The sequence below is a fragment of the Aspergillus caelatus genome (genome assembly GCF_009193585.1).
Source record: "Aspergillus caelatus strain CBS 763.97 unplaced genomic scaffold BDV27scaffold_2, whole genome shotgun sequence".
NCBI classification, from domain to species: Eukaryota; Fungi; Ascomycota; class Eurotiomycetes; order Eurotiales; family Aspergillaceae; genus Aspergillus; species Aspergillus caelatus.
Window position 1 is genome coordinate 476651 of NW_022475265.1, and position 25144 is coordinate 501794.

A 25144-nucleotide genomic window follows, 5' to 3' on the forward strand; every position below is an offset into this window, starting at 1 on the left:
CAGTGACTGTTATCAACCACGATCAACTCTCTGGCCCACTTAGCATAAGGTGCTATACAAGTCTCCCCAATTACTTCTTTCCTTTATCAGGATAGCGGTGCGTAGCTGGTTGAAAGAACGGCTGAAGTTGTAAATTTCTCACAACAGTGAATCACAAGCTGCTCAATTGGAGGGGAGTGGTAAGCACACGTCATAATGCTTGTTATTTGGTGCCACCCGCCATGATGGCGAACAGAGAGCCAGATTCTTCCAAAGTAGGATGATCTAATACAAGCCTCAATATACTTATGGCGCATCCATACATCATGCGGTAATGTCCCTCTTGGGGCCCGGACGTGACAGTACATATGCCCCTGTCTGCTGGCAACAAGCCACGGCCTGACGGTATTTGCGCTCCTGTCCGTCGGACCTGGATCCCAACCTGATAGTACAGTGGTCACCATGAAGCACAAATCCTAATCACGTGATGGACTATCCCCAATATGGCCACATCCGGATAAACACCGTTTGTTGCTGTTTAAAGTAGTCATAGAGCAAAATGTATAAAGCATACGCAAGCAGGTTTTGGGTCCTGGGCGAGTCCTAGATTTGGGACGCGACCCCGACCCGATGCCAACTCTAGCCATAATGGCCTAATAAATCAGAGTCCTCGTCACCAGAATGGGATATTGTACGCCACATCCCGAAATTGGATAATTATCGCTGATGTTGAATTTTGCATTCTAGATGCTCCCATTATAGTGCTTGCTACCACGATTACACCCATTGGAGATGGCCTTTTGGCAGCCTTGACTGTGAATATGCCCTCTTCCCACTGGGTGGGCTATCAGGTATTGACAGACCTTGGTATCTACAGGGGCCAGCGATAGTCACACATCTCCATTCCAGGCGTCTTGCCCAAGGCTGACATCCCTGCAGGAGCCTCTATCGTGGTACTTTCTAAACGCTGAGTGAGCAAAGTATATACATAATCAACAGTTTCCAAAGTCCCTCCTCGCGGCTAGAGCAATGTTATCTTCCACAAGGACTCGAACAGCTAGCATTGCTAAACCCTTGGCAGATTTGATTGCAATGGTATGAGCTTCCTCTGTTGCAGCCGCTGTCGCGAAATCTGGGTTATGGCAAGCGACGCCCGAAGCTACCGGGATGGCAAAAGCGCCGTGGAAGCTGGGGACCACATAAGATACATTGCCCATATCCGTAGAGCCGAATGCTTTCGCCTGAGCCTCTCTAGGCATGATATTCTCGCCCAGCGCGGCCATTTCTTTGACATACGTTTCACTGAGTGTATTATTTACACGGAGGTCCATATATGTGGGAGACCTAGGATAATTAGTCATGCATGGCCTTGGAAGCTTAGAACTGTACGACTATCACTCACGGGATGTAGTTGATAGAGCAGCCAGCCGCCGCGGCGCCAGCCTCGAAGCATTTCTTGACACGATCTAATAGTTCGTTGGATCGCTTCGTTGTCGAACTTCGGATGCACCAATTCATTCGCGTGTACTCAGGGATGACGTTCGGTGCAGCGCCACCGTCCTCAAAGACGCCGTGGATCCGTGCGTCCGGTTCAATTTGCTGACGTAGCAATGCCACATTATTGTAGGCTGCAACGGCTGCGTCTAGCGCATTACGACCATTCCATGGATCACCGGCCGCATGCGCCGTTTTGCCTTTGAACTCGACACGGAGCTTTTGGCTCGCAATCAGTCTCCATCCAGCGAGTCCGGAGAAGTCTCCTAGATTGAGCGACTCCTTGGACATTGGGTGTATCATGAAGGCTCCCGCAATATCCTCTGGGGGGCTGAAGGCGCCGGCTTCGATGAGCTTCACCTTACCTCCGCCCCCTTCTTCCGCCGGCGTACCAAGAATGCGCACACGCCCTGCGATCTTGAGGTCTACCAATGCGCGAGCAGCTCCCAGAAAGGCGGCCAGAGACGACGTAGCGACTAGGTTGTGACCGCAGGCGTGCCCTATACCAGGAAGGGCATCATACTCGGCACAAAATACGACCAGACGGCCCCCACTACCAACCTCGGCTTCGAAGCTAGTGTCGATACTATATGCATTTCTCGTGACTTTGAATCCGCGCTGCTCGAGATAGGAGGAGAGTGTATCGTGAGCGATAAACTCCGTATATCCAAGTTCTGGATTGTCGTGGATGACTGTGTTAACGTCCGTGCGCAGAGATGGGCTCAAGTCGTCAAGCTGAATGCCGATTATGGCACGTGCTGCACTGATAACTTGATCAGTTAGCATACCAGTGGCCTCGGCGCTGCGTTGGACCTCAGTCATATTGGGCGTGAGTGAAGGTTAATGTCCTGTGTGTGAGGACAGGCTGCGAGGTAGGGCAAGAATGGGATGAACGAGTGAAGACGGCTGGCCTTTTTAAAGGCCTGTTTCAGTGCCGGAATGACCACAGCATGCCTCGTCTCGTGGGTTCAGTCAACCCCATCTATCAGATGTGCTGGTGGAGGCGGGCTTCCAGGAAGAAGTACATGGTGGGCCCTTTTAGCCGACCGCCGGCTACCTCTATGAGTCTATCTTAGTGGCCGCAGAAGCTCGGACATGCGACTGTCGGCTATCCAGATATCCGTCATCGCTGATTGGAGCGTAAAGCCGGGGTAAAAGGCAAAGTTTAACTAGCTTGTTTTTGGGACACAGCAAATTGTTTCTTAATAGCGTATGGCTTGTGTAGAGGCCCGTTCACCGGCTTGGCAGGGTCATCATTATTGTAGGAGCTGCCGTTTCAGCCACGCACTTCAACGCAAATTCCTCCTTCCCCCCTGCTCGCTGCCAGTATCCAAGCAACAGTCGAGATTGACCCGTGCATCCACTCTTCCACTAGCCCTTGGTACCTATGACACCATGGACTCGCCGTCAGACCCTCACCCACAGCGGTCGTCGCCGCCTTCTCCCCGCTCATCTGAGGGGCGGCGTGCGCCACGGTCACGCAGTGGATGCTGGACCTGCCGGACCAAAAAGGTCAAGTGCGACGAGGGAAGGCCACAATGCCGGCGATGTCTCCGGCTGAAGCTTCTCTGCGATTATACGCCAAGGCGAAAGGCATTTAAGATCGGACGGCAGATCGTCCAGTCACAGCGCCGGCGCCCTGCTGCAGACACAGCCGGTACCGACACCGCGCCCCAAACGTCGCCCACAAGTGATTGGTTCCAGTCACTGTTGAGGCAAGATGAAGCAAGATCCATCTCGACCGTTCGCATGCCGGTGCCAGCGACCAGCACTTCCTCGGTGACACTCACTGCGAGCGACCATGAGGCCATCCGCTATTTCCGGACGACTTTTGCCAAGCTACATCACACCAAGAATCCGGACTATTCCCTCTATTCCATCATGTTCAAAGTCGCCGAGGTCAATCCGGTCGTGATGCACATGGTGCTGGCGGTGGGAGGGCGAGAGATGGAGTTTCAGAGGAATCTACAGAGCGGGCATGAAGTAGGGCTAGGAGCCGGTTCTGCTTTGGGGCACTACTCCCAAGCCCTTAAATTGATGGCCGACGTCATCGGAAATGAAAGTTCTAGCCGGTTCAATTTCGACTCGATCTACACAGCATTGTACCTCATGCTGTTTTACGAGCAAAGATACGGTGATGACAAATGTGTTGGACTTGTTCACCACCTCAACGGTGCCGCGCAGATCCTCAAGCAACAATACAGCGACAAGATTAGCCTTTTACCCCCAGTTGCTCGAGCACATCAACCATGGGCTCTCTCCTCCCATGCCCATGGGCTGGCATCAAACGATCACCTGTCACTTTATGCTGCCCGACTATTAATGTGGATGGTTAACTTTGACACTTCGGCGGCCTCCTATGGATTGGACAGTCAACTACATGCCACCCTATACCAGCTCATGAGCACGACGGCCGTTGAGAGGCAGGCTGGGCACTACATTCAGCCTTTGGAGAAATTCGAGCAGTTGCACCATTACTCCAGCCCACTCTACCGGATCGTGTGGGGCGATGAGTACCCCCAAACCGAATTACTGGATGACGTTGAAAATCGAAACGTGTTCTTCTTAGAGGGTGCATGTGTTCAACTGCGATTTATGGTAGCCCAGCTGGCTAAACTTCACGACAGTAAGACCGATGCGGCGACCCGGTGGGCCTCTGACGTTGAGCTTTGCATCGAAAACACCCGCAATAAGTTTTGCGATTTGATTGACGTCGCCGCGGGGCTTTCTGTCTCCACGGACAACTCGCATCGGCTCGTTGCCAATCTCCGCCGGGTTGTGCCGCTGTTTTACGCCGTGGTTCTCTATTTTCTCCGCGTCCGATCGGGTCTCAGTCAATCTGTGACCCCGCAACAAGTCGACTCGTTACGCCATATCATGAACCTAGCATTCCAGGCACACAAATACGACGGCGAGAAGGCTATGGTGCGCCTTGCGTGGCCATTGTTCATGGTGGCACTGGAGACGAATGACCACCTCCACCGGGAGTGGGTCCTCGGCCGATTCCGTGCCATCCGTCAATTTGGCCTGAATTTCCAACGAGCATATCAGTTCTTGGTTTATGTTGTTGATCTGCAAAGCAAGTTGGGGGAACGTGTGGATGTGCGGGGTATCTTCCAATCTCGTGATTTTGGCTTGTTTGTTCTCTAGTATTCATTAAAAAAAAATACGGGAGTCTAAACTTTAAACCACCACCGCTTTGACTGAATAGCCGACTGTCGCTTATTCCATAGAACCACACACACACACACACACTCTCTCTCTCTCTCTCTCTCTCCTATGACCCTTACATGTTGGCCAAGATCTTTGGCTCGTGGCGCTATGGCCATTCCATATCCAGTACTATACTTCAATTGCGGGGAAAAGGTTACGAAGGGCCTTGAAGCGGCACTCCAGTCGTTCTGTATATATATATAATGTCTCCAATCTAGCTTGACCCCTGTTCAACGCTTGCATTTCACCAAGTCGAATCTTGCCCGCACAATGGCCGACAACAACCAATCAATTGAACCGAAGGTATCATGTCCGCAGGAAACTCTCAAGGATGTTGACCTAGGAGATCTCAATGTGCAGTCGCTTACTCTGGAGGAGGACAAGAGGATTCTGCGCCGGATTGACCTCTAGTAAGTTATGTCTTATATGCCACGGGATTGCGACTTCGCTCATAAAAAATCCAGCCTTCTCCCAATGATGGCGGTTTCATACATGTTCCAGTTTCTCGACAAATCGGCCATGAGCTTCACATCCATTTTGGGTCTGACCGATGATCTGCACCTTCAAGGAGAGGATTACTCGTGGGCCAGCAGTATTTACTATTTCGGCTACTTAGCTGCGTCTTATCTTGCAGCGGTCTTGCTGGTTCGGTTTTCCGTTGGCAAAATGATTTCTACATCGATGTGCGTGTTCTGCTGGCTTGATGCCGTTATACTTTCGTGGATAGATGCTGACTTCAATCCCAGTATTGTTTGGGGTGCCGTGTTGATGCTGACGGCAACGGTGTTCAACAGCCAAGGTCTCATCGCGGTTCGTTTTTTCCTCGGTGTAACTGAAGCCGCCATTGCCCCCGGTCTCAGCATTGTCGTTTCCATGTGGTACAAAAGATCCGAACAACCCTTTCGCCATGGCATCTGGTTCCAGGGAATTACTATCGCTGGGATCTTTGGCGGGCTGGTTGCGTACGGAATTGGTCATGTGCAATCGATCGCTCCATGGAAGGTAAGAATGGTTGATGTGTTCCTTGATACGCTCCCAGGCACTTATACATTGGCCCTTTCAGTCCTTGCATTATGTTCTGACTTTCCGTAGGCCGTGTTTCTCATTTTTGGTGCTATCACTATTGTCTGGGCTTTCATTCTTTTCTGCTGGCTTCCAGACACCCCGATGAACGCAAGGTTTCTCGGTGAGGATGACCGACACAAGGCCGTTTTGAGAGTCCAGGAGAATATGACTGGCATCAAGAATGATGAATTCAAGGTTTACCAATTCATCGAGGCACTTCTTGACTTGAAATGCTGGGCCTTTGTCCTCATCCAAATCAGCTGCTCCATTCCCAATGGTGGGGTGTCCAATGTAAGAAGACAAGGAAAGCAACGAAGATATCATGGCGCTGACAAAGGACCTACCAGTTCGGCTCGATCATCATCGAAGGTTTCGGCTTCAGTACGCTGAATACCCTGCTTGTTCAGATCATAACATACGTGGTCCAGGGTGTCCTCGTCTATCTCTCCACCGCCGGTTGTTCTTGGTTTGAAAATAGTCGAACGTATTGGATGGTATGGAACTCGGCCCTTTCGATCGTTGGAGCTGCTATGGCTCGGCAAATATCCCCCGATAATGTTTGGGCTCGATTTATCGGGTACTGTCTGGCGGGCGCTTACGCCGTGAATTTTCCGTTGACGCTGTCAATGTCGACAGGCAACATTGGAGGGTTCACGAAAAAAACCACGGTGAACGCTATGGTACAAACGCCGCCCTTTGGATCATGTCTCTCAAGTGAAAAGTTCTATACTGATTTCTCTCAGGTCTTTATTGGGTACTGCGCCGGAAATATCATTGGACCGCATCTATTTTTCCCCGATGAAGAACCGTCGTATCCATCGGGCTTCCTTGCCATGCTGATATGTTTTGTCATCTCGCTTGTAGTGTCCCTTTGTCTGAGGTACTATCTTATCTGGGAGAATAATCGTCGGGATCGCCTTGGGCATATGGATAGTGGCGATTCTTTCGAAAATCTCGATGCTACCATCCTTGACAAGACGGATAAGGAGCTCTTGCAGTTTCGCTATGTTTATTAAAGCAAGCTCTATGCTTAGGATGAAGACAATCATCGTAGGACCAAAATGATCCCCTCTTTATCCAGCCCTAGGGTATTCCTACGTAAGGGCTAACTTGTCAGCCACATATAACAAACATCAATTAATGAGGCAACGATGGCATTTTACGGGGCTGGAGAGCTTACCGTTGAAGGCAAGTAGAACGCGATAAATCCGTCAAATATCTGCAGGGATCATCCATCCGTCCTAGGATGTGCATGGTCATTCGACATCGATGTATAGGGCTCATGGCTGGTGGGAGGAGGCAGAGTGCTCGGACGTTTTTTGACTTGGCTGATAGTTCGAAAAGCCGGAGCCATCGGACTAATAAATGAAAGTAGTGCGGTATAGTATGCTCAATGCACTATGATATGACGACCAGTGATCCGCTCAGCAACATGTTCGTATTCATTTTCTTGACATCAACATTGCCGGTAATAGGCCTTCTAGTCGTCCCCTTTGGGCTATTATTGTTTTATGGTGTTCTATCTTACATATTCATCTTTGATACTAGACAAGGACTGGTAGTAGAGGATATTGCTCCGTTTTAGACTAGTTATTGACCAGCCAAACATGAAATTAACCCACATTTAGGTTCTAACCGCTTTATAACATCATCCGTTCCTTGATTATTAATTACTATGCATATATCCTATCTCCTTGTCGAGTCCTTAGCCCCGGCTGAGTCCAGCTCCGATACGGGGACGGAGTATTGACCCAGCTCTGTGGGCGGCGTGGCAGGGACTGGAGCATAGCCATGACCATGCTGATAATTGTACCCCATTCCACTAGGTGGGCCAGCAGCAGCAAGGCTCGCCTTCAGCGCCTCTAGCTCTCTCTTCGAAGCAGTCCTCTGTTTACGCTCCCATGCGCCCCAGATTAATGCCGAACCAGCGATCAGACCCAGAGGAATACCCAAACCTAACCCGATGGCGAGTCGCGTCGACTGATCGTTGTTGTCAGTCGAGGTACCTCCTGAAGAGTCTCTGCTACTATTTCCTGAGGGAGAAGGACTGCTGCTCGTGCTACTTTTGGTGTAGTTGGCTAGCCCTGCGACGCCAGGCATCACGGTTCCAATGGCCACGGTAAAGGCACGATCGACGGCACATTCAATCGAGGTGTTGTCGATGCTCACAACGTTTCCACAACAATATTGGTCATCGATTGCATTGACAACCCGGTAGCCAGTACCCTGATTCCAGCGCGCTACAGATCACATCATTTTAGCATATCCATTGTAAGATGCTGGTTGAGAGAGGTTAGACGAGTCGACTTCGAACGTACCACATGGCTCTGCACCTTTACAGGCACCACCCCAATTTTGATCCGTGCAGCTCCCCCTTGACATGACCGGGTGATTCCCTTGGCTCTGGAGGTAGCAGAGACCGTTCGAGAGACATATGTCATTCTTGTTGCAACAGGTGGTTATCTCTGCGCTCGTGTTGCAGGGGACATCGGCCGTGGCGATATTGCCGTTGACGAAATAGCAGGTCGCATCGGACTTCACTGCTACCGATGTTGTGACCAATGTTAATAACGGTAGAAGACGGAACATGGCTGAGCTGATTTGTGTTTTCCTTTTGACTGGGCCCTTTTATGAAGAAAACGTCTTGCGGTGCGCGAAGCCCAAGTCAGGGCATCCCAGATGGCAACTGTACGGATGTCATATTGGATAAGAAAAAAGGAAGAACGGAGGTGGGGAAATCAAAGGGATTGTCCTCCATTTTTATTCAGCTCGGCAATTCCTCTCACTTATGATTAGAGGATGACTTGGACATGCAGCTAACAAGCGCTAAATCCTTCAAGATACACACATTGGGCAGGTTCGGCCCCAAAGTGGAACGAACGAGGAAGAGCCTCTTGTCTTTGCAGTCCTGCAAATGGGTCTTCAAATCGGAGCTTCGTTTTGACTTGTTCTTGGGGCGTGGATAATGTACCTCAAAATGGGTCCTGGCCTCACAATGATCAATCAGGGCTCAGGAATCTCACTGATCGACAAAATCCCACCTTTCCAGGCTTGGGCTCTTGCACCGCCTTGACCGCTGACCGGGAAATTCCCAGAGTTTAGCCGTACAGTGGAGAAAGCCTTACCATATTGTGTATTAGACTATTAGCACTTGCTCGGTCTTCTTGGCGGTGGGTCTAAATACCACCCATAAGTGGGCTTGATACTTTGGTTTACCTGCTATGCATGTTGCCACAGGAATCGATCATCACTGCTGATAGAGATAAGCGCTTCGACCACTTCCGCCCTATTATAGCATCAGTGAATTCGTAAGATTGTGGCCATCTATCCCTCCTCTGGATCGGAGAGCTCGGTTCAACAATTCTAGTAAAGGATAGGACCTAGCACTAGAACTGCTTTTCTCTGACTTGATTCAATTTCTATATGCAGTACCATGTTACCATGATATTGAGATAATGTTTTCCATTTGTTCAAAACTGAGATTCTACACAGATTAAGCAATGATAAATTGTCTGATTTTCGTGACTTTTCACGATAGCTTTTGTCCAGACAGTTATTTAAATTGAAGTGGTGAGGACATTACAACCAAGGTCTTGCAAATACGCATCCGAGGTGGGAGCCCTCCCCAGGAATTCCTCCACTGCCTTGTGTTCATTCTTGCTACCACCATGGTTCAAAATTTGCTGTCGATACTTTATGGCTGCCTGCCGACACATGGGCGAATTCTTGAAGCAGGATGTCCATATGTCCGCTGCTAATGTACGAGTACTTTCAGGTCTGTCAGTGCCTTGCTCACATGAGACCAGAGAAGTATAACATACTACAGGTAGGAATAGTAACTAGCCTCCTGACCCCACACAAAATGCGAGATCGTGACATGACCGTGACCCCAATCATACACATTTCCCGGACCACTCAGACCCGTCGTGGTTTCTAGAAGGGAATTGTAAACTTCGGGGATATGCATTCTCTCGATATCATGATGGGAATCGGGATTGTGGATCTGCATGTCGAACTTGCTGAATGCGACCTGTCGGAGAGTGAGAATGCCTTGGTTGTGCTGCTTCGTAGCGCCAAGGTTCTGGGCCAGCACAAGGGGAAGTTCTATCGGAGGTTGTGTGGTATTCGTCACTTCCCGACCGCTCAACGAGTGGCTGTAAAGCTCTGGGGAAGCGTAGGAGTAGTGGTAGCTGAGTTGTCGAAGGTATTCCGGTGTCCAGCACCAGTACTCCAGCAATTGACTGGGTGCTTCGGTGAAGTCGGTCACGGTGCGGTGGCCGTGGAACGTAGTGTATTTGGATTTACCTGCCAGATCGTGAATCCCTTCCATACGAGAGCTTCATTAGCGTCCGCTGAGTTACTGGACTTGAAGCTTTGAGATGATACTAGCCATGTCCCAATTTATGGAATATAGAAACGACTTCCGCGTGTCTCAGCAGTGCTGGTTCTGACTGTGAAACATTACACACTAGAGCTGTTACTACTGGCGCCTGTTTTCTATCTGTATCTAGGAAACTCTTCGCGGAGGGTTAGGAGACATTCATGGACATAGGTTATGTATGTAGTTTGGGACATACGGGGTAAATATTGAAGTTGGCTGCATGGTTATATTTTCCGGCACGAGGGAAGATGTCAGTGTCCAGATATCCGATCAGAGCAGAGTCCTGTTCCTCCCTGACAGAGAATAGATCCACGTCTGGATGCCAAGTGTGAGAGCTGTCCGAGACTTCCGCTTTCCCGAACCGCAAGCCGAATAGTTCTCCGTATAGTCCAAGCATACGCTGAACAGTAACCCTGGCAGGAAACCATTGCGATATATACCCATGGTCCACATGGTTCTGCTCCTGCAGTATTCTTGTGTGGTAGAAGTCGAAATCCCAGAGATTAATTGGGCCATCGTTATCCGTCAGCTCGTGGAGCTTTGCAATCTCCTTCTCAGCTAGTAGCTTCAAAGCATTCTGAAGATGCTCCAGAAAGTCATTCACGCGGCCTGGTGAACCCAGCATCTGCTGCGTGAGCTTCTGGGCCGCGAAAGAAGGGAACCCCAATAGACGAGCGGCCTCATCCCGCAGCACAATGATCTCGCGGAAAATCTCCACATTAGCCTGATATCGGGAACTGCTACGCAGATAAACCTCCCGCCGGGTGTCTGGAACGCTGCACTCGGCCAGAATAAGATTGGTGGTTGGTCTGGTAAGAGGGATTCGATATAAGCCCTCCCGGCCGTGTTCGCCCGCTCCGGGCGATAGCTTATTTAATGGCACGCCGGCTAGCTGTTGTTCACTCTTCCAAAGACAGCCTGGATCTAAGCCGAGTGTCTCCATGAATTTGACGCGAAGCTCGATCAAGCGATGAGGGATCCAGGTAAACCGATTGCGGCTCGAGCCGGTTAAATGCATACCATTCTCAATAAAATTCCAACGGAATTTACTAAGTAGCCGGACATCTTCTTCACTCGTGGTGTGTGTATTAGAACTATTCTCCCATACACGACTCACTAAGGTAAAGAGCTTCTTATTCTGAAATATATTCAGATAAGCCCGGTCCACAAGAGAGATTGCCCGAGAGGATGCCTTCCTGACGTCTGGGCTGGGAGGAATGGCTTGGAAGAAGGCTATGTATTGGACTTGCTCCTTGATCTTGTTGTCGATGTGAGCCAAGGGCACAATTATAGTCTCGAAATTGATGGATGTGTTGTCTATGCAGGAGCTAATCAGGCGAGCGGTCGCTTGCCCCGTGTGAGAGATCAGGTCTTTCGCCTGTTCTTCCAGACCCTCTGCTGAGATGTCGAACCTTGGGATTGGACATATAGACGTGGCTGGCTCACTCATCTTTGCATTTTTGATAGTGGTACTGGCGAAAAGGTGGGGATCTGGCAGGACTGACTGAGTGGGTGAGCAGATCAAGATAAGAAACTCAGGGTTATCTACGACGTGTGCAGTATGTAATGTAAAACATTGGATTACTATGTGAGGAGTATGAGGCTAGGCGTATCAACACGTATTGATATAATACACAATACAGCGGGTCCTTTTCCCCTCTTTTCGGATAATTTCCCTACCCTAATGCCATCAACTGGGACCCCATTTCTGGCAGGTTGCAGCTCACAGGTTAGATTAATGCTTGGGTTTACCTGTTATGCATGTTACCAAAGAAATTCCCTTAGTTCAGGCTAGTAAACATAAAGGTAATACACATTCTCGCTTTTCAGGTGGAGGAAATGCTGGTGGAGATATATATTTAAGCATAGTGGGGTTCGCATAGAGTACTATCAACGTCATCATGTAAGTCCAAAGTATTGTTTTTGAATAAATTCGCAGTCTCCCAAGACAATTCTACCCTGGAACATAGAATTCCAGAGTATGCAAGTTGTATACGTAAAGACAGTCTACCACGAGAGGAAGTGAAGCTGCAGTGGAGTGAGAAACCTAAGATTGCATGCATTCAAAAACCCGCTCCTTGGACAACATTGCACATTATAAGGTTAAATTTTATTATTCAAGAGACACAAAGGCAAAAGGCGCGAGTGGCTTGATCAGATGAAGGTATTCATAGCAGTACTTCCATCGGATTGGCCTGGGAGATAGCCTAGCCCGCCGCGGAGATTTTGTCGACCATCTTTTACAGAGAATCGCTCCTGGAAAGTCACGACCGTCGTTCATGGCAGGTAAAAGGGCGTCACGTCTAGAGCGAGGAGCGCGTAGTATACTGTGGAAATTTGCTGTGACATGTGGTTAATACGACAAGAATTTAGAGAATAGACAGGGGGAAAATAGTATAATAAAAGGATTGCATCGTCCACATTATGATATAGTAGCTCGTTAGGACAAATGCAAAACAGGTAAAACAATCGACTAGCATAATATCCCTGCGTGCGAAGGGCTAGTATGCACCCGTGGTATCCACAGAGAGACTTGCAAAACGCGGAAGGTATCTAATGTAGTACATCCATGACTGCTGGCAGTCATATGAGGCAACATCGTTTTTGAAGGCGATGCTTGCCCATGAAAAGCCCGTACCTTGAGCAGGAATTCAACGTCTTCATGATCGGTGCATAAGCGATTCGACGACTTCCGCAGCTAAAGAGGTATTAGAATATGGTGCCCAGTTATACCACTGGTGACTTCGTAATATTTTAGGCACCCATCCTTCCTCCCACGGACCTATCTGATAACCTCAAACATGCACTCAACAACTATCTTAACAATTCGGCCTGCTTCAAAAGGGTAAGGTTAGACTGTGACACATCCCATAAAAGCACAGAGCTACGCTCTTCTTCAACTCCATACTCCGTAAGATCACACACTGGCAAGTACCATCGCATCATTTGCCATGTAGAAATATCAGTACTGGGTGCCTGGAAAACTGAGCTGAAGTATTTCTCTATAATTGCTCTATTATTCAGTTAATAATGGACTGTTCTCTTTCTTTTTCCTAACGTTTCCTTACCTAGTTAACAGGCTATCTATCCTGTATAGTAGATCCTCCATTATAAACAGGGTCTGAGGGCACAACATTAAGACTACTTGTTGAGAACTTATTTCCTCACATATAGGTATGAAGGAGGATAGATGGTAGATGATAGACTCTGAAAACTGTAAGGAAGGCATCCAGACAGTCAATGTAACAAAGTCGGCGGCTTTTTGTACAAAGGCTCGATCATAAACAGAATAAATAGCTATTTACATACTACCTAATCCATGTATTAGACTAATTACAATTGAATTTGAAGTCCACCGTCTGTGTGAAGCTTAGATATCAGCTTGCGCCCCACGAGGTAGGAAGCAAAATATGAAGCGGGGGAAGATGCATGTAAAATGAGAAGAAGTGAAAGAAAATATAAGACAAGGAGAGGAGAAAATACATCTACGGCAAAGGCGGATAAAGACATTCTAGCGTGCGTCCTTGTGTTCAACCGCGCATCAAGGATTGAACCACTTCATCAGGACTTGAAGGCTCCGAATAGGGCTTTCCCTCGTGGTACTTCCAAGGGGTGTATACATAGTCCTCTGGCCACCCCGCCTGGCGCCCGCAAACATACTTGACTTTCTCCAATACGCACTAGACAAATATGTTAGAGACCATTAAATAAAAGAATGGATGAAGTAGCCGTACCTGGGACCATTTGGTATAGTCAAGGCATTCTGTAGGTTCGATGGTTCCGCCTGTGAAGTCACAAACCGGCAGGTTCCACCTCATCATTTGCCACGCAGGAATATCAGCTCCAGAGGTTTGGGGAATCCAACTGAAGTATGAGCCTGCATCCACTGAAGACGTCCACTCGTTTGTCGTCTTTTGGATAAGGTAGGCGGATCGAGCGACATCATGGCCGTTGAATCCGTATTCGGCCTGCAGTTCGGCAATCCCCTTCGGGGGCCTGATTTCGGGCGTATGGACCGAGCTCCGTAGTTCGTCCTTGATAAGCTGTGCATGATTTAGTACTATAGTCCTACCAGTTTCAGGTCGCCAATTGGGGAGTATCATACCAGAAGGAAGGCACTGCCATCTGGGTTGCAGTACTTGAAGTCTGTGCTGTCTTGGTTCTCATCGATATCGCCGTTCTTGTCACAGGGGTGGTATGCCGAACCATCTCGAGTGAAAATAGAATCATTATCGATTTTCACAACAATGACGAGATCCTTTTTCCACAGCATATTAATCAACGGCGCAGCAGCAAATTTCCTAAGTTCCTCGTAGCTCGGCATCACCGGACTCTCCTCGTTGAGACTGTCAATGCCCGCGAAATGACCGCTTTGCAATATGCGCGGTATAGATGTGGGTTGGGTGACCCAATTAGGATCAGCTGGGGGTGTACTCAGAAAGAGCTTCTTGTAGAAAGCATCTAAACTGCCGGTAACCGCAGTCTTGATCTCGTCCGCTCTGTCACCTAGCTGCGCATACGTCTTGAACCGAATAGTGTCTGCACTAGTTTCATCCAGTGTCGTCACGGCGGCGGCCCCGAATGTTGCTACCCCCGCAGGTATACCGGCCAGGGAGTTTTTGAAGAATCCGGCAATAATACTTGACACACCAGCTGCAAGAGTTAGGCCAGCGTCGGGACCAAGATCGCTCTTCGTATCGCCGGAATGTGAGTATTTGGTTACCATGCTGGCGGTTTTGAAACCCATGCTGTTCCAGACGTCCCCCATGACGTTGTGCACAATTCCGAGGTACCTTGCCAAATTACGGACTGCATGTAGAGCCTGCACTCGGTACATACGGCCATCTCGGCAAAAGTCCTTGTTGCTCAGATTATGCACGGCGCATTCTGCGCGGGGACTAGCACAACAATTAGTAGCAGGGAGAGGATTTGGCGGGTAAACCTACTTTACGCAATCCCATACGTATGTTCCGTCATTTTCAAGCCCCTGGTATGCGGAAAGGGCGAGGGCTATGCCACCAGCACCCCCGTCGCCACCGGCCCACTGAAAGCCACTATTCGGATCGAGAGCAAGCTTCTGGTACCACCCAGCTCTGTTTGAATCAAATAGTTAGCTTAAACTATGAATTTCGAGGCTGATCAGAGTTTTAGAGACATACGTGGTGATAAGCCAGGACCCAGCGTCCATCTCGTTCCACAGCGCTTTATCCAATTTGTTCATGTCACCGCATATGGCGTCTTCGCGGGCCTTATCATCCAGGGGCCAATGTTCACTGCGGCAATGGATCAGCCTTTGGTCTCAGCCTGGAAAGAAATTAATGGAAAACGTACTAATAGCCCTTAGGTGGTTCATCACCCCCATTGCCAGTCGGAGTCGGGGTGATTGGTGGCTTGCCAGTAGGTGTAGGCTGACCAGGGGGGTTGTAAGGAGGTAATCCAGGGTCTTTGGACGGGTCACCATCATCTACAGCGCTGCTGTCACTTCCAGGACAGGTATTGAACCATGTGTACGCCTAAAGTAATCAGTCTCCTACACAATCAAACCGGTATGCCAGAGAACTCACGATGTTGGTGCGTGGTATGACGTTGTGCATATCAGCTCGACCCAATCCACCAAGATTTGGGAAGAATAAGTTTGCCTGTACAAAGTTAAGCAGTGGATACAGAACTAATGAGCATGCCACTCACCCCTCTATCTGATCCTTGATACCGTGGGCCATCCAAGAGCTCCCACTTCCAACTGGATCCCGCGGTAGGATATGGACCTTTATTGATCCAAACCAATGTATTGCCATTGAACTTGTCGACCCACAGGAAATCAACGCGACGATCACCTTGAAATACAGTAAGCCTGCGTGATATAAGAAGATGCAAATGCAATGCCAGCACATACCGTCTACATCGGCCCAGCGATGATTGGCCCGGTCATATCCTTGAGTGCGTTTAACTTGGCCCTGGGACTGGAAGTTATTGACACCCTTGTTCAACCATCCAACTGTTCGTCCATTCGGTCTGGTTGGAGGCAGTTAGCATTGCGAGTTCCTTAATGGGGACATCATGAAACTCACTCCATACACAGGTAATCGGCGCGACCGTCACCACTGATTTGAGTCAGTATCAATTTTGAGCTCGGTTGATTGTAAGAGTATGGGAAAGACCGACTCTAGATCAGCCACCCTCACGCCAATATCATAAAGCCCAACTCCCCATCCTTCGGTACATTTCACGTTTCCACTAATGACCCCTTTATAGGTAAGGAAGCCACCCTTAATATCATCGTTCCAATTGTTGATCCACACTTCTGCCGCACCAGTCTCGCGGTTGACAGCCCAAATATCGCACTGCAAATGATCGAATAGAATCGTTAGCTGTAACAGTTCGTCAAGCGTCAGGTCATGTTCTCTTGGAGTACCTTGCCATCACCATCGAAATCAGCCAGGTGAATACTCTTGCGTTCTCTTCCAATGTTGAAGATTTCCGGGCCCTCCGGGACCCAGACAGGGGGCTTATGAATATTGCCATAGAGCAAACCGCGCCCGGTAGGGGAGACCCAGATCTAGAAAAGGATTAATGCCGGTCTGACATGCCAAAGAATAACGAAATAGACGTACATAATCATCTGCACCAGTGCCACGCCAGTCACAGTAGAAATCGCCGTCGGCTGTTTGATCATGTCAGCCAGACAATTGTCAAGGTATGGAAACAGCACACAAAGGAAGGGGAGAGAGAACTCACCTTTTAGAGTGGTTCCACCCTTGCCTGTATTCTTCCACACATTGGTGTAGTGGTTGTACGTCTTCGCATTCTGTATGGATTGTATCCACACATAATCGGCACCACCTCCTGGATAAACCTGGCCGAACTTGATCCGGTCTCTGGCACCCTTAACGCCCATACCCGCATGTGTAACACCAATTCGTCGCCATTCTGGGACCAAACTACCCTTTCCTGAGCCACGCTGATTGATATATGTGGTGACCTTTCCCTCTTCATCTAGCCAAAGCCAGTCGGAGCGGAAGTCACCGTTGATATCGACCAGACGGACACCTCTCAAATCGCCCATACCTTTGCCAGTAAAGACGACCCCTAAGTCCTGCCAATAGCCACCAAATTGCTTTGTTGGGGCGTCCTTCTGGCCTCCGTTTCTCCAGCACTGGATATCACCATTGTTCTTGGCCAGACAGCTAGTCGAGGAGTCAGTCTTTATTCTACATTCACGTCAAGCAAACTTACTAATCAATACGGCCATCGCCGTCAATATCACCGAGTCGTACATTGGCTTGAGCCAGATCCCCTCCGGGTGCAGCTCTGACCAGCCCAATGGACTTGAATTGAGGGGGGCTGCCCCCTTGGTTAATTGAGGCATACATGGCACCTTCCCTACTGATACAGATGAAATCATCCAACCCATCATTGTTCAGATCACCCCAATGTACGCCTGATGCCACCATTAAATTAAGAACAGACAACAAACAAATTATTCACTGGGGTACTCACCTCGGGCAAGACAATTATCCTTCACATCGATTTTCACGGGGTTTCCGAATTTGCCGTTACCATTATTAGGGTACATCCAAGTCCCAAGGCCGTCTCGAGTCCAGACAAGCTCATCGAGGGCTCCCTCACGGTGAGCACCCCCCTGATTGACCAGCTGGGCATAATTGATACCTGGGTGGGTATCCTCCTTTGAATTAGTGATGCCAATCTGCTTGATTTGCCCCATGTGCTGGGAACCATGCTTATAGTCACCGTCATCCCAGCCACTACCGCGTTGGGTTTTCACCTTCCCTCCGCTGTTTCCACTACCGAACTCTTTCTCGCAGGTTGTGTCGGCCCAGTCACTCTCTCCAATGTCCTTAGGCTTTTGTAAAAGCCCTCGGGATTCAGCTTCCTGAATTGCAGCCCACCATACTGAGGCCATCTTTTCATACCCTTTATCTGTCGGATGAGTACCGTCGACTAGCTCTGACACTTGAATAAAACCATCACTCATCTCTGCCAGAACCAGACGGTCGCCTTCTTTAATGCGCGTAGCTGCGATATTCCGGTATTGCTCATTAATCTTTACCACATTGGCCTGTGCCTTGTCGTTCTTATTGGGTAGTAGTGTCGAGAGAATAATAGTCGTTCCAGGAATCGCATCATATAGACGAGTGAGCATTTTATTCATCCTTTCTCCAGCTGAATCAGGCTGGACAGGCCTAACCGCATCATTCGTGCCAGCACTGCGATATCAGACGATCAGTATGTAGCGAGTATTAGTCATGAATTAGGCGCATCATACTTAATGAGAATAAGATTAGGGGCCTTGGGAATGGTCCTTTCAGCCGCTTCGGCGACCTCGGAAATGATCCATCCGGAATGCCCTTCGTTATCCTAAAAGCGTTGCACGTCAGCTTCCTAGCGAGTTTGTAAGCCAAAACCACCGACGAGATGCTTACATTGTCCTTCATGTCCCCACTTTTCAGCGAGCCAACCATATTCACCTCCCATCCAGCAAATCGGAGTTGCTGGCGCAGCACTTTACGGTACCCATTTTCATCAGATGACTTGAGACCCGTGGTGATCGAAGCCCCAAGAGGCATGATACGTAAGGGAAAGGGTTTCCCATCACGACTCCCTAGCTGGGGGACAAGATCAGAGGACCTGTGTTGGTGAGTGTGTTGGTGGCCATGATGGCCCGAAGGAACGGCTACAGTCAGAGCAAGCAGCGTCAGACCGATGATGAGCAGATGTAGCATCCGACTCATTCCAAGCCCGAATCCCATGATGATGATTCTCGGGTGGGACTGTAGGCTCTAAGGAGAAGGCACAGAATTAGGAAATTGTTGTCGTTCACCTTCATTATTTATATTTTTTGACTGCTTCTATCATGATGCCCTAGGGGGTGCAAGCACAGGGACCACTTCCCCTTCTTAGACTTTTGTCTCATCGTTTCAATCACACATCAATTTTACCTGGTGGGGTCTTGTCTTGGCATTCGCCGATTTTTATGATGCCAAGACAGTTCGTTGCTCTTGCCCTTTGCTCTCGTTCGCCAATATTCGTGGTGTTGTAGACCTACCCGATGTTATCTCCAGGTGAGGACGATACGGTAGCAATGGTGGACCAGCAGGCTTGGCTTGAGGTCCAAACGGAAGTGGCATCGAGCTTGTTGGCGATGCCAAGATCTCGCGCTCCACGCGACCAACAATCCCAAATGGCCGGATTGGTCAAATAATCGTGTCGTCTAAGTCTCAAGTAATGGACTGTATCCCTGGTGAGACAGTTTCCACTTATAATTATCTCGTCTGCGCCATCCACCCCTGGCCCCCAACCGCCAAGGCAGCCCTAATGGCATAGACGTGGTTCCCATTCGCGGGTACCTGAACATGGCGATGTTACTCTGGGCTCGCTCCACAAAATTCCATCCCTTGGCAGACGAACTATATCTTACTAAACAGATTCTTTCTTTACTACCGTCGTGGAAGTTCCCTTCACAAATACCATTCATTTAACTACATCAGTTCAATGGTACAGATGGCATAGACTACAGTAACCCTCTCAGACCACTGTATTGGTTCATAAATCGGAATTATCGGCTGATTTCTAGTTATTCTATCTGCTCTGCTGCCTTGATAGACCCATATTGTTCAACTCACAACCCCCTATCTTAAAATACAGTAGCGCAATAACGAAAATAACCGAGGAGAAAGGGTTTACTAACATGTGCAGAATTGCCACGACAAAGTTGATGCTGAGTCAAAATGACCATGACTCCGGGGAACTACTCTTCATGTTTTCCAGAAACGCGCTGAAAGGACATCTAATTATAAAGTGGACCGTGCTTTGCAGGGTTGAGCGGAGAAAATAGATATCTTTAAGTAATTAGATCCGACTTGGTGAAAAATATCACTCCTGTCTGTGAGCAAATGAAGCGGCTGCACCGTCGTAGTTACGACGTATTCTGTGTCTCGACCATGCAATTATGCTTTTTTTATTGATTATTCAATTATAGTTAACTACTTCACTTTCTGTTCTTATCGGGATATCGTTGGAACCAAATTCCTGGCTGCTTTAATTATCACCCGCTCGGGTTGATGATCACCCCTTGCCCCGCAATATGCTATATATAATCACACGACAACAAAAGCTATACCAGTACAGTATAAAAGAATACCATCTAGAGAATTAAGGAAGGGGCTAAGGCTTTGATATGCATCATGCTGTACATGCCGCGATCTACCCTCATGGGGCATGCAGCTCTTGGAGATACAATGCCAAGTGAGGCTTCTTGTGCAGCTAAGGGTCAATCATATGGCGGATGCAACCTCGGCAAAAGCACTGTGGAAGCCCCATAGAGGCTTGATACAGTGCCAAGTGGAAGCTTGTGCAGCAGAGCTATTGCTGTCGTATTCCACTGCCTCGTCTATGCTGTCTGAATGAAAGTGGTTGAATCATGTTGTCTGCAGCCCATATCGCCTCGTTGCAACCACGAAAGTTGAAGATACTGAAGATCCGTTATAATGACACGCTGCTGTTCAGGGGGTTTGGTGGGGACATTGGCTGTTTGTCGACTTAGCTTATTGTCCAGGCTTTTTATCATCCGGGCTACCCGTTAAGGTTGAGGGAAGGAGAAAAATGTCGAAAATCGCCCCCAAAGAAAAAGATTGGAAGACATGGTGTGGGTCGTGTCCAAAAAGCCAACCGACGGAATCCGTTTCTGCTGGCTGGTGCGGTGATTTGTGGGCCTGGAAATGAGTGTTGCAGCCAAGTCCATTAGTTTAATCTTGCCTTGGAAGAGCCGTGCTGGTGCAATCTTTCATACGAGAAAGCCAGTTTCGGTGAAATCATGTTTCCCTCCGGAGGATTTCGAATTCCGAAAAATTATGAACGAAACGATCAGTCAATATTCATATTCGCAAGGCTGTATTATTATTATTCAGATCCGTACAAGCCTTGACGGTCTAGATCTTCTCGACGCGATACTCCTCGCAGACCGCATAGATTAGGCTGAAATGATCGAGTCACACCCCTCGCGGAAGCCCCAGAGAATGCCCTGATGCGTGACTTCCACTTTGACTCTTTCTGGGAGATACGCGATTTTTACTGGAAATTTACTTTTGAAGGAGGTATGTCTCTTCATCGTTCGGGTGCGTTGGAATCATGAGATATTGGATATTCTTCAATACATTCGCGGGTCAGTGTGAACAACATGCTCGTGACTCCTTCGCTCTCTAATCTGGGCAGATGGGATGATTTGATACCCAGATTCTCTCAAGCCATAGTGGATATGCAGGCACTGTTTCACGAGATCTATTTGGAGTGGCATTATGAAAATGAGTGAGTCACTAGACAATTGTAATTGTTGATTCAACGGCCAGCTCCATAGCCGTCCCAAAGTCTCTTGGGTCAAACTCTAACAGCCCCAGTCGTTCATAAGCCCCTTGTACTCGGGGCGATCGCCCAAGAACAATCCCAGTAATGCATTCCAATGTCTCATACAGTATAACCACCCATACCGCGGGATACGCATCTTTGCCTGACTTCGGCTGGTACTTTTCATGAGCATACCTCCGGCACAACGTGGGTGCCATAGCGCCCGATTCCAAAAGCCCGTCTCCAGAACATATCTCCATGTCTGCCCTGAAATGTAGAGATTCCACAGACACTTCACACCCCGGAAAGTAGGCTTTGAAGAGCTCACGTTTATTCTCACAATAAAGCTTTATCTTGCGAACAAAGCCACGCAGCTGCACGAAGCCGTCGGACACTTCGCCAAATCTGTTTCGTCCTTTTAATGTTACGCCTGCATCGATCACAGTGGCGACGGTATTGAGAACCCTATCGCTTGAATACCCAATGGCCTGCCTTGTTGCAACGGAAGCCCAGGACCATGAGGGGGCGATATACTGTCGCGGCGGGCTCGTACGTTCCGCCGTCGACGAGTAGGCAAATTGCCAGCCTAAGTCGGAAATAAGGGAGCTTCGCCAAAGACCAGCGAGATATTCGTCACCCATCTTTTGAGCGACCATATTTGCAATGCCCGAAATGGCTGGGAGCTTATCTGAAATGTACGTCAAATCTCGCTTGGTATAGGCTTTCACATATTCCCGCCATGTCCAGACTGTTTGATCGAAGCTGTTAGCGAGTCTGCGATTCCCAAGCAGCTGACGTTCGTCGTCATGTAACATCCGACACTCCCAGACTACCCTTTGGGGAAGGTAGTGGATCGTACGCCGCGCGAGGAGGTCTTCTTGGAAAGTCCATCCTCTTTGATACAGCACCTCTCCCCATCCCCTGCTCGACACCTCTTTTACCTGGACTGGATGTAAATGGAACATATCTTCTGGTGTTGTGAGGCGTGAAAAGAGATAAGACTTGGACTGGTTTTTTTCTGTAAAGTCAAACTTGAATCTCTCCTCACACTGCGCTCGTTGCCTGAGAATTGGTGTTTCTGGGTCGGGCGATGAAGCAGCCATAATAGTGATATGCGCGTTTTCGAAAATGCTAGCCATATTCTGAGACTCAATTTCCCAATCTTCATTATCGTCCTGGATAATACACAGAGAATCAATCCAGATATAATCAATTCTCAGGTGGTTGGTGATCTTGATCGCATCCTGAAAAAGCGGCGGGAGCCTATGCCAAGAAATGTTATCTTGAAAAGATGAATAATTATCCTGGGTAAGGATTAAAGCATTACGATTGCCTTTCCCCCAGCAGTAGCTTAATGCTGTATAAGCTCCCTGCTGGTCCTGTGGTGGCTCAACAAGCTTGCAACTCTGATTTTTTTCATTTACTAGCAGAAGTCGCTTTGGCAGCGGCAGTGGATCCAGGGCTTGACAGCTTGTATGAGTTTTCTCACATTCAGAAAGACAGTTAGAGATAAAGTCATAGACACCCTGATCATTTGAATGGTTAAAGATCATGGGACCACCGCCTATAAAGGGCGTTTTGGACCAGGCTGGGACATCATTTTCTATGACTATTAGCAACAAATATGGATGATCGAGTGCCGAGCAGAGGCACACACCAATATCTTTGAAGACTTCTATGCAATCTATCCAACGATCGTGATGAGTGTCATGGATGTCAGTAAGATATAACGGGTATCCTGGCTTCATCTTGAGGTTGAAACGTCTGGGAGGCTTGGAGTTTCCGAAGTGATGTCTGAAAACCCGGTTGAGAAATACACAAAACTGGCATTGATGGTCAGGGACCCAGTCGTACACATGCAGGTTTAGCCACTCGTCACTATCTTTGAAATAGAAAGGGTGGTGACCGTAAGGGGACAGATTATTGCAAATTCGACATCTTCTTCCAAAAGGGTAATGACCATTTCTTCCGCGTGTCTCCAGCTCGTATCTCTCCTTCCTTGCATTGTAACTCTCATCGACTAATTGCCGGTTTATTTCAAGTCTCAAGTCGTACATGCGTCTCTCGTAGTTACTTTTGGGAGACATTTTCCGAGACCATGACCCAGGCCACTTTAGCAGAAGCTGGTTTGAATTCAGATATTGAGCATTGTGGGCAGTTCCATTATTTTTTATCAAGAGCTTTTGACAGTACACTCGACAGCGTACTCCGAATTAGTCCTTTGTAGCAATATGGTCGCCATTATATTTCTCCCTTATTGTGCATGCAACACATTTGAAACCCAGGCTAAAATCATGTCTTTCTCCGAAACTGATTTAAATGTGGTGAAGGCGGGGTTTAAACAATGCAAACAGTGCAATTCCTGGCACGATTACATAGCCGTCTCTTACACCAGCAGACCCACCCGCCATTCGGCGTGTTGGTCTGCCTTACCTCAACGCAAATTCCCACTTCAACGCAAAATTTGAAGCTATTCAGAGATTTTATCACCACCACCATACCTGATTCTTATTCTGATATTGAGAAACGGATCTTAGAGGCCTGTACAGCTGCTCAAGGCCAAAAAAAACCAAATATCTCTGTATTGGTGTGTTAGTTTGACGTTCCTTATTATTAACTCAGAGTATATATTTATAGCCGAGCTATTCGAAATATATATCCTATCTTAACCAAGACCCTTGATAACTTACAAGAAAAGGTACTAATCTGTTAGATTTGTCAGTTAGATAATCTATACTGTTCTTCTACAGCTGGAAAAATTGAGCAGAGTACTAACCAAATACTATAACAGAATACTATCGACAGACTATCTCGTACAGTTGATAAGAACTAGGTTTATTGCTTTATTAAATATCTCCCGGAGAAATTCAAGCTTATTCAACAGAGGCCAAAAGACAAGAATTATCTAGATATAGAGAATATAGATATTCTTCAACACTAGTATAACTGCTTAGAGTTCTTTATCAAGCAGATTTCTCCTAAAAATAAATACAACTTTGATAAGACCGGATTTTAACTAGAACAAGGAAAGACTTAAAAAGTTATAACTACTATGTCTTTACAAGCTGCTAGAGAAAATCTATTTAAAGAAATAGATAAGCTGATCTCTACAATAGAGTATATTTTAGTAGACAGTTTTATTTTTTCTCTATACTTTATATTCAAAGATATATATTATCTGGAGAAATAGTACAATACAGATATTCCTAATAAATATCGAATAGCTCTATCTTATAAAGGCTATACTTCAGATAAAATTGGCCTTGACTGGATTCAATATTTCTATTGTTATACAAAGTACTGTATCTCTAAAAAAGAGGTTCGATTACTATTTTTTGATAGCCACGAGTTCTATCTTATCTACGAATTTCTTCAGTTCTGTGGACAACACTATATTATACCTTACTGTTATCTGTCTTATACAACATATCTTGTACAGTCTCTTGATAGATAATCTTTTTAATTCTATAAGTATCTCTATTATAAGCAAAACAATAAGCTTACTCAGAGAGATACTAAGATAGAGAATAAAAATAATTTCTTAAAATATATTTATTTTATATATACAAAGATCTTCAAACAGTATACAATCCGGGATATCTTTAAGAAATAAGATATATATTCTTTAAATTTAGAGCCAATAATAAAGCCTCT

The 25144-nt window shown here is 47.6% G+C and overlaps 7 protein-coding genes across 7 annotated transcripts; 2 read left to right on the forward strand and 5 right to left on the reverse strand.

The window, feature by feature from the left end:
• Window positions 1-971: 971 nt before the first annotated feature.
• Window positions 972-2295, reverse strand: BDV27DRAFT_152003 (M20 family metallopeptidase; the record flags this gene model as incomplete). The annotated part of the gene is made up of 2 exons (XM_032071466.1): window positions 972-1323; window positions 1382-2295. 2 exons carry the CDS (start codon window positions 2293-2295, stop codon window positions 972-974), a joined length of 1266 nt encoding a protein of 421 aa, XP_031933828.1.
• A 573-nt stretch (window positions 2296-2868) lies between these two features.
• Window positions 2869-4623, forward strand: BDV27DRAFT_152004 (Zn(II)2Cys6 transcription factor; the record flags this gene model as incomplete). The annotated part of the gene is made up of 1 exon (XM_032071467.1): window positions 2869-4623. One exon carries the CDS (start codon window positions 2869-2871, stop codon window positions 4621-4623), a length of 1755 nt encoding a protein of 584 aa, XP_031933829.1.
• On the forward strand, window positions 4611-6808 carry BDV27DRAFT_167606 (major facilitator superfamily domain-containing protein). The gene is made up of 6 exons (XM_032074539.1): window positions 4611-5096; window positions 5151-5369; window positions 5433-5688; window positions 5779-6042; window positions 6099-6431; window positions 6495-6808. Exons 1-6 carry the CDS (start codon window positions 4957-4959, stop codon window positions 6765-6767), a joined length of 1485 nt encoding a protein of 494 aa, XP_031933830.1. The 5' UTR covers window positions 4611-4956; the 3' UTR covers window positions 6768-6808.
• A 629-nt stretch (window positions 6809-7437) lies between these two features.
• On the reverse strand, window positions 7438-8340 carry BDV27DRAFT_167608 (uncharacterized protein; the record flags this gene model as incomplete). Its single annotated transcript, XM_032074540.1, has 2 exons — window positions 7438-7991; window positions 8070-8340. 2 exons carry the CDS (start codon window positions 8338-8340, stop codon window positions 7438-7440), a joined length of 825 nt encoding a protein of 274 aa, XP_031933831.1.
• Window positions 8341-9308: 968 nt separating this feature from the next.
• Window positions 9309-11582, reverse strand: BDV27DRAFT_167609 (M3 family metallopeptidase; the record flags this gene model as incomplete). Its single annotated transcript, XM_032074541.1, has 4 exons — window positions 9309-9519; window positions 9573-10088; window positions 10138-10268; window positions 10329-11582. 4 exons carry the CDS (start codon window positions 11580-11582, stop codon window positions 9309-9311), a joined length of 2112 nt encoding a protein of 703 aa, XP_031933832.1.
• A 2080-nt stretch (window positions 11583-13662) lies between these two features.
• BDV27DRAFT_152008 (uncharacterized protein) lies at window positions 13663-18900 on the reverse strand (the record flags this gene model as incomplete). Its single annotated transcript, XM_032071468.1, has 18 exons — window positions 13663-13812; window positions 13867-14175; window positions 14238-15030; window positions 15079-15225; window positions 15292-15405; window positions 15464-15645; window positions 15697-15771; window positions 15821-15966; window positions 16026-16144; window positions 16201-16233; window positions 16295-16473; window positions 16545-16688; window positions 16744-16793; window positions 16868-17316; window positions 17366-17570; window positions 17630-18357; window positions 18417-18508; window positions 18574-18900. 18 exons carry the CDS (start codon window positions 18898-18900, stop codon window positions 13663-13665), a joined length of 4242 nt encoding a protein of 1413 aa, XP_031933833.1.
• Window positions 18901-21462: 2562 nt separating this feature from the next.
• On the reverse strand, window positions 21463-23577 carry BDV27DRAFT_140339 (HET domain-containing protein; the record flags this gene model as incomplete). Its single annotated transcript, XM_032069637.1, has 2 exons — window positions 21463-23093; window positions 23148-23577. The coding sequence occupies 2 exons, from the start codon at window positions 23575-23577 to the stop codon at window positions 21463-21465; spliced, it is 2061 nt and encodes a 686-aa protein (XP_031933834.1).
• Between the last annotated feature and the right edge of the window lie 1567 nt (window positions 23578-25144).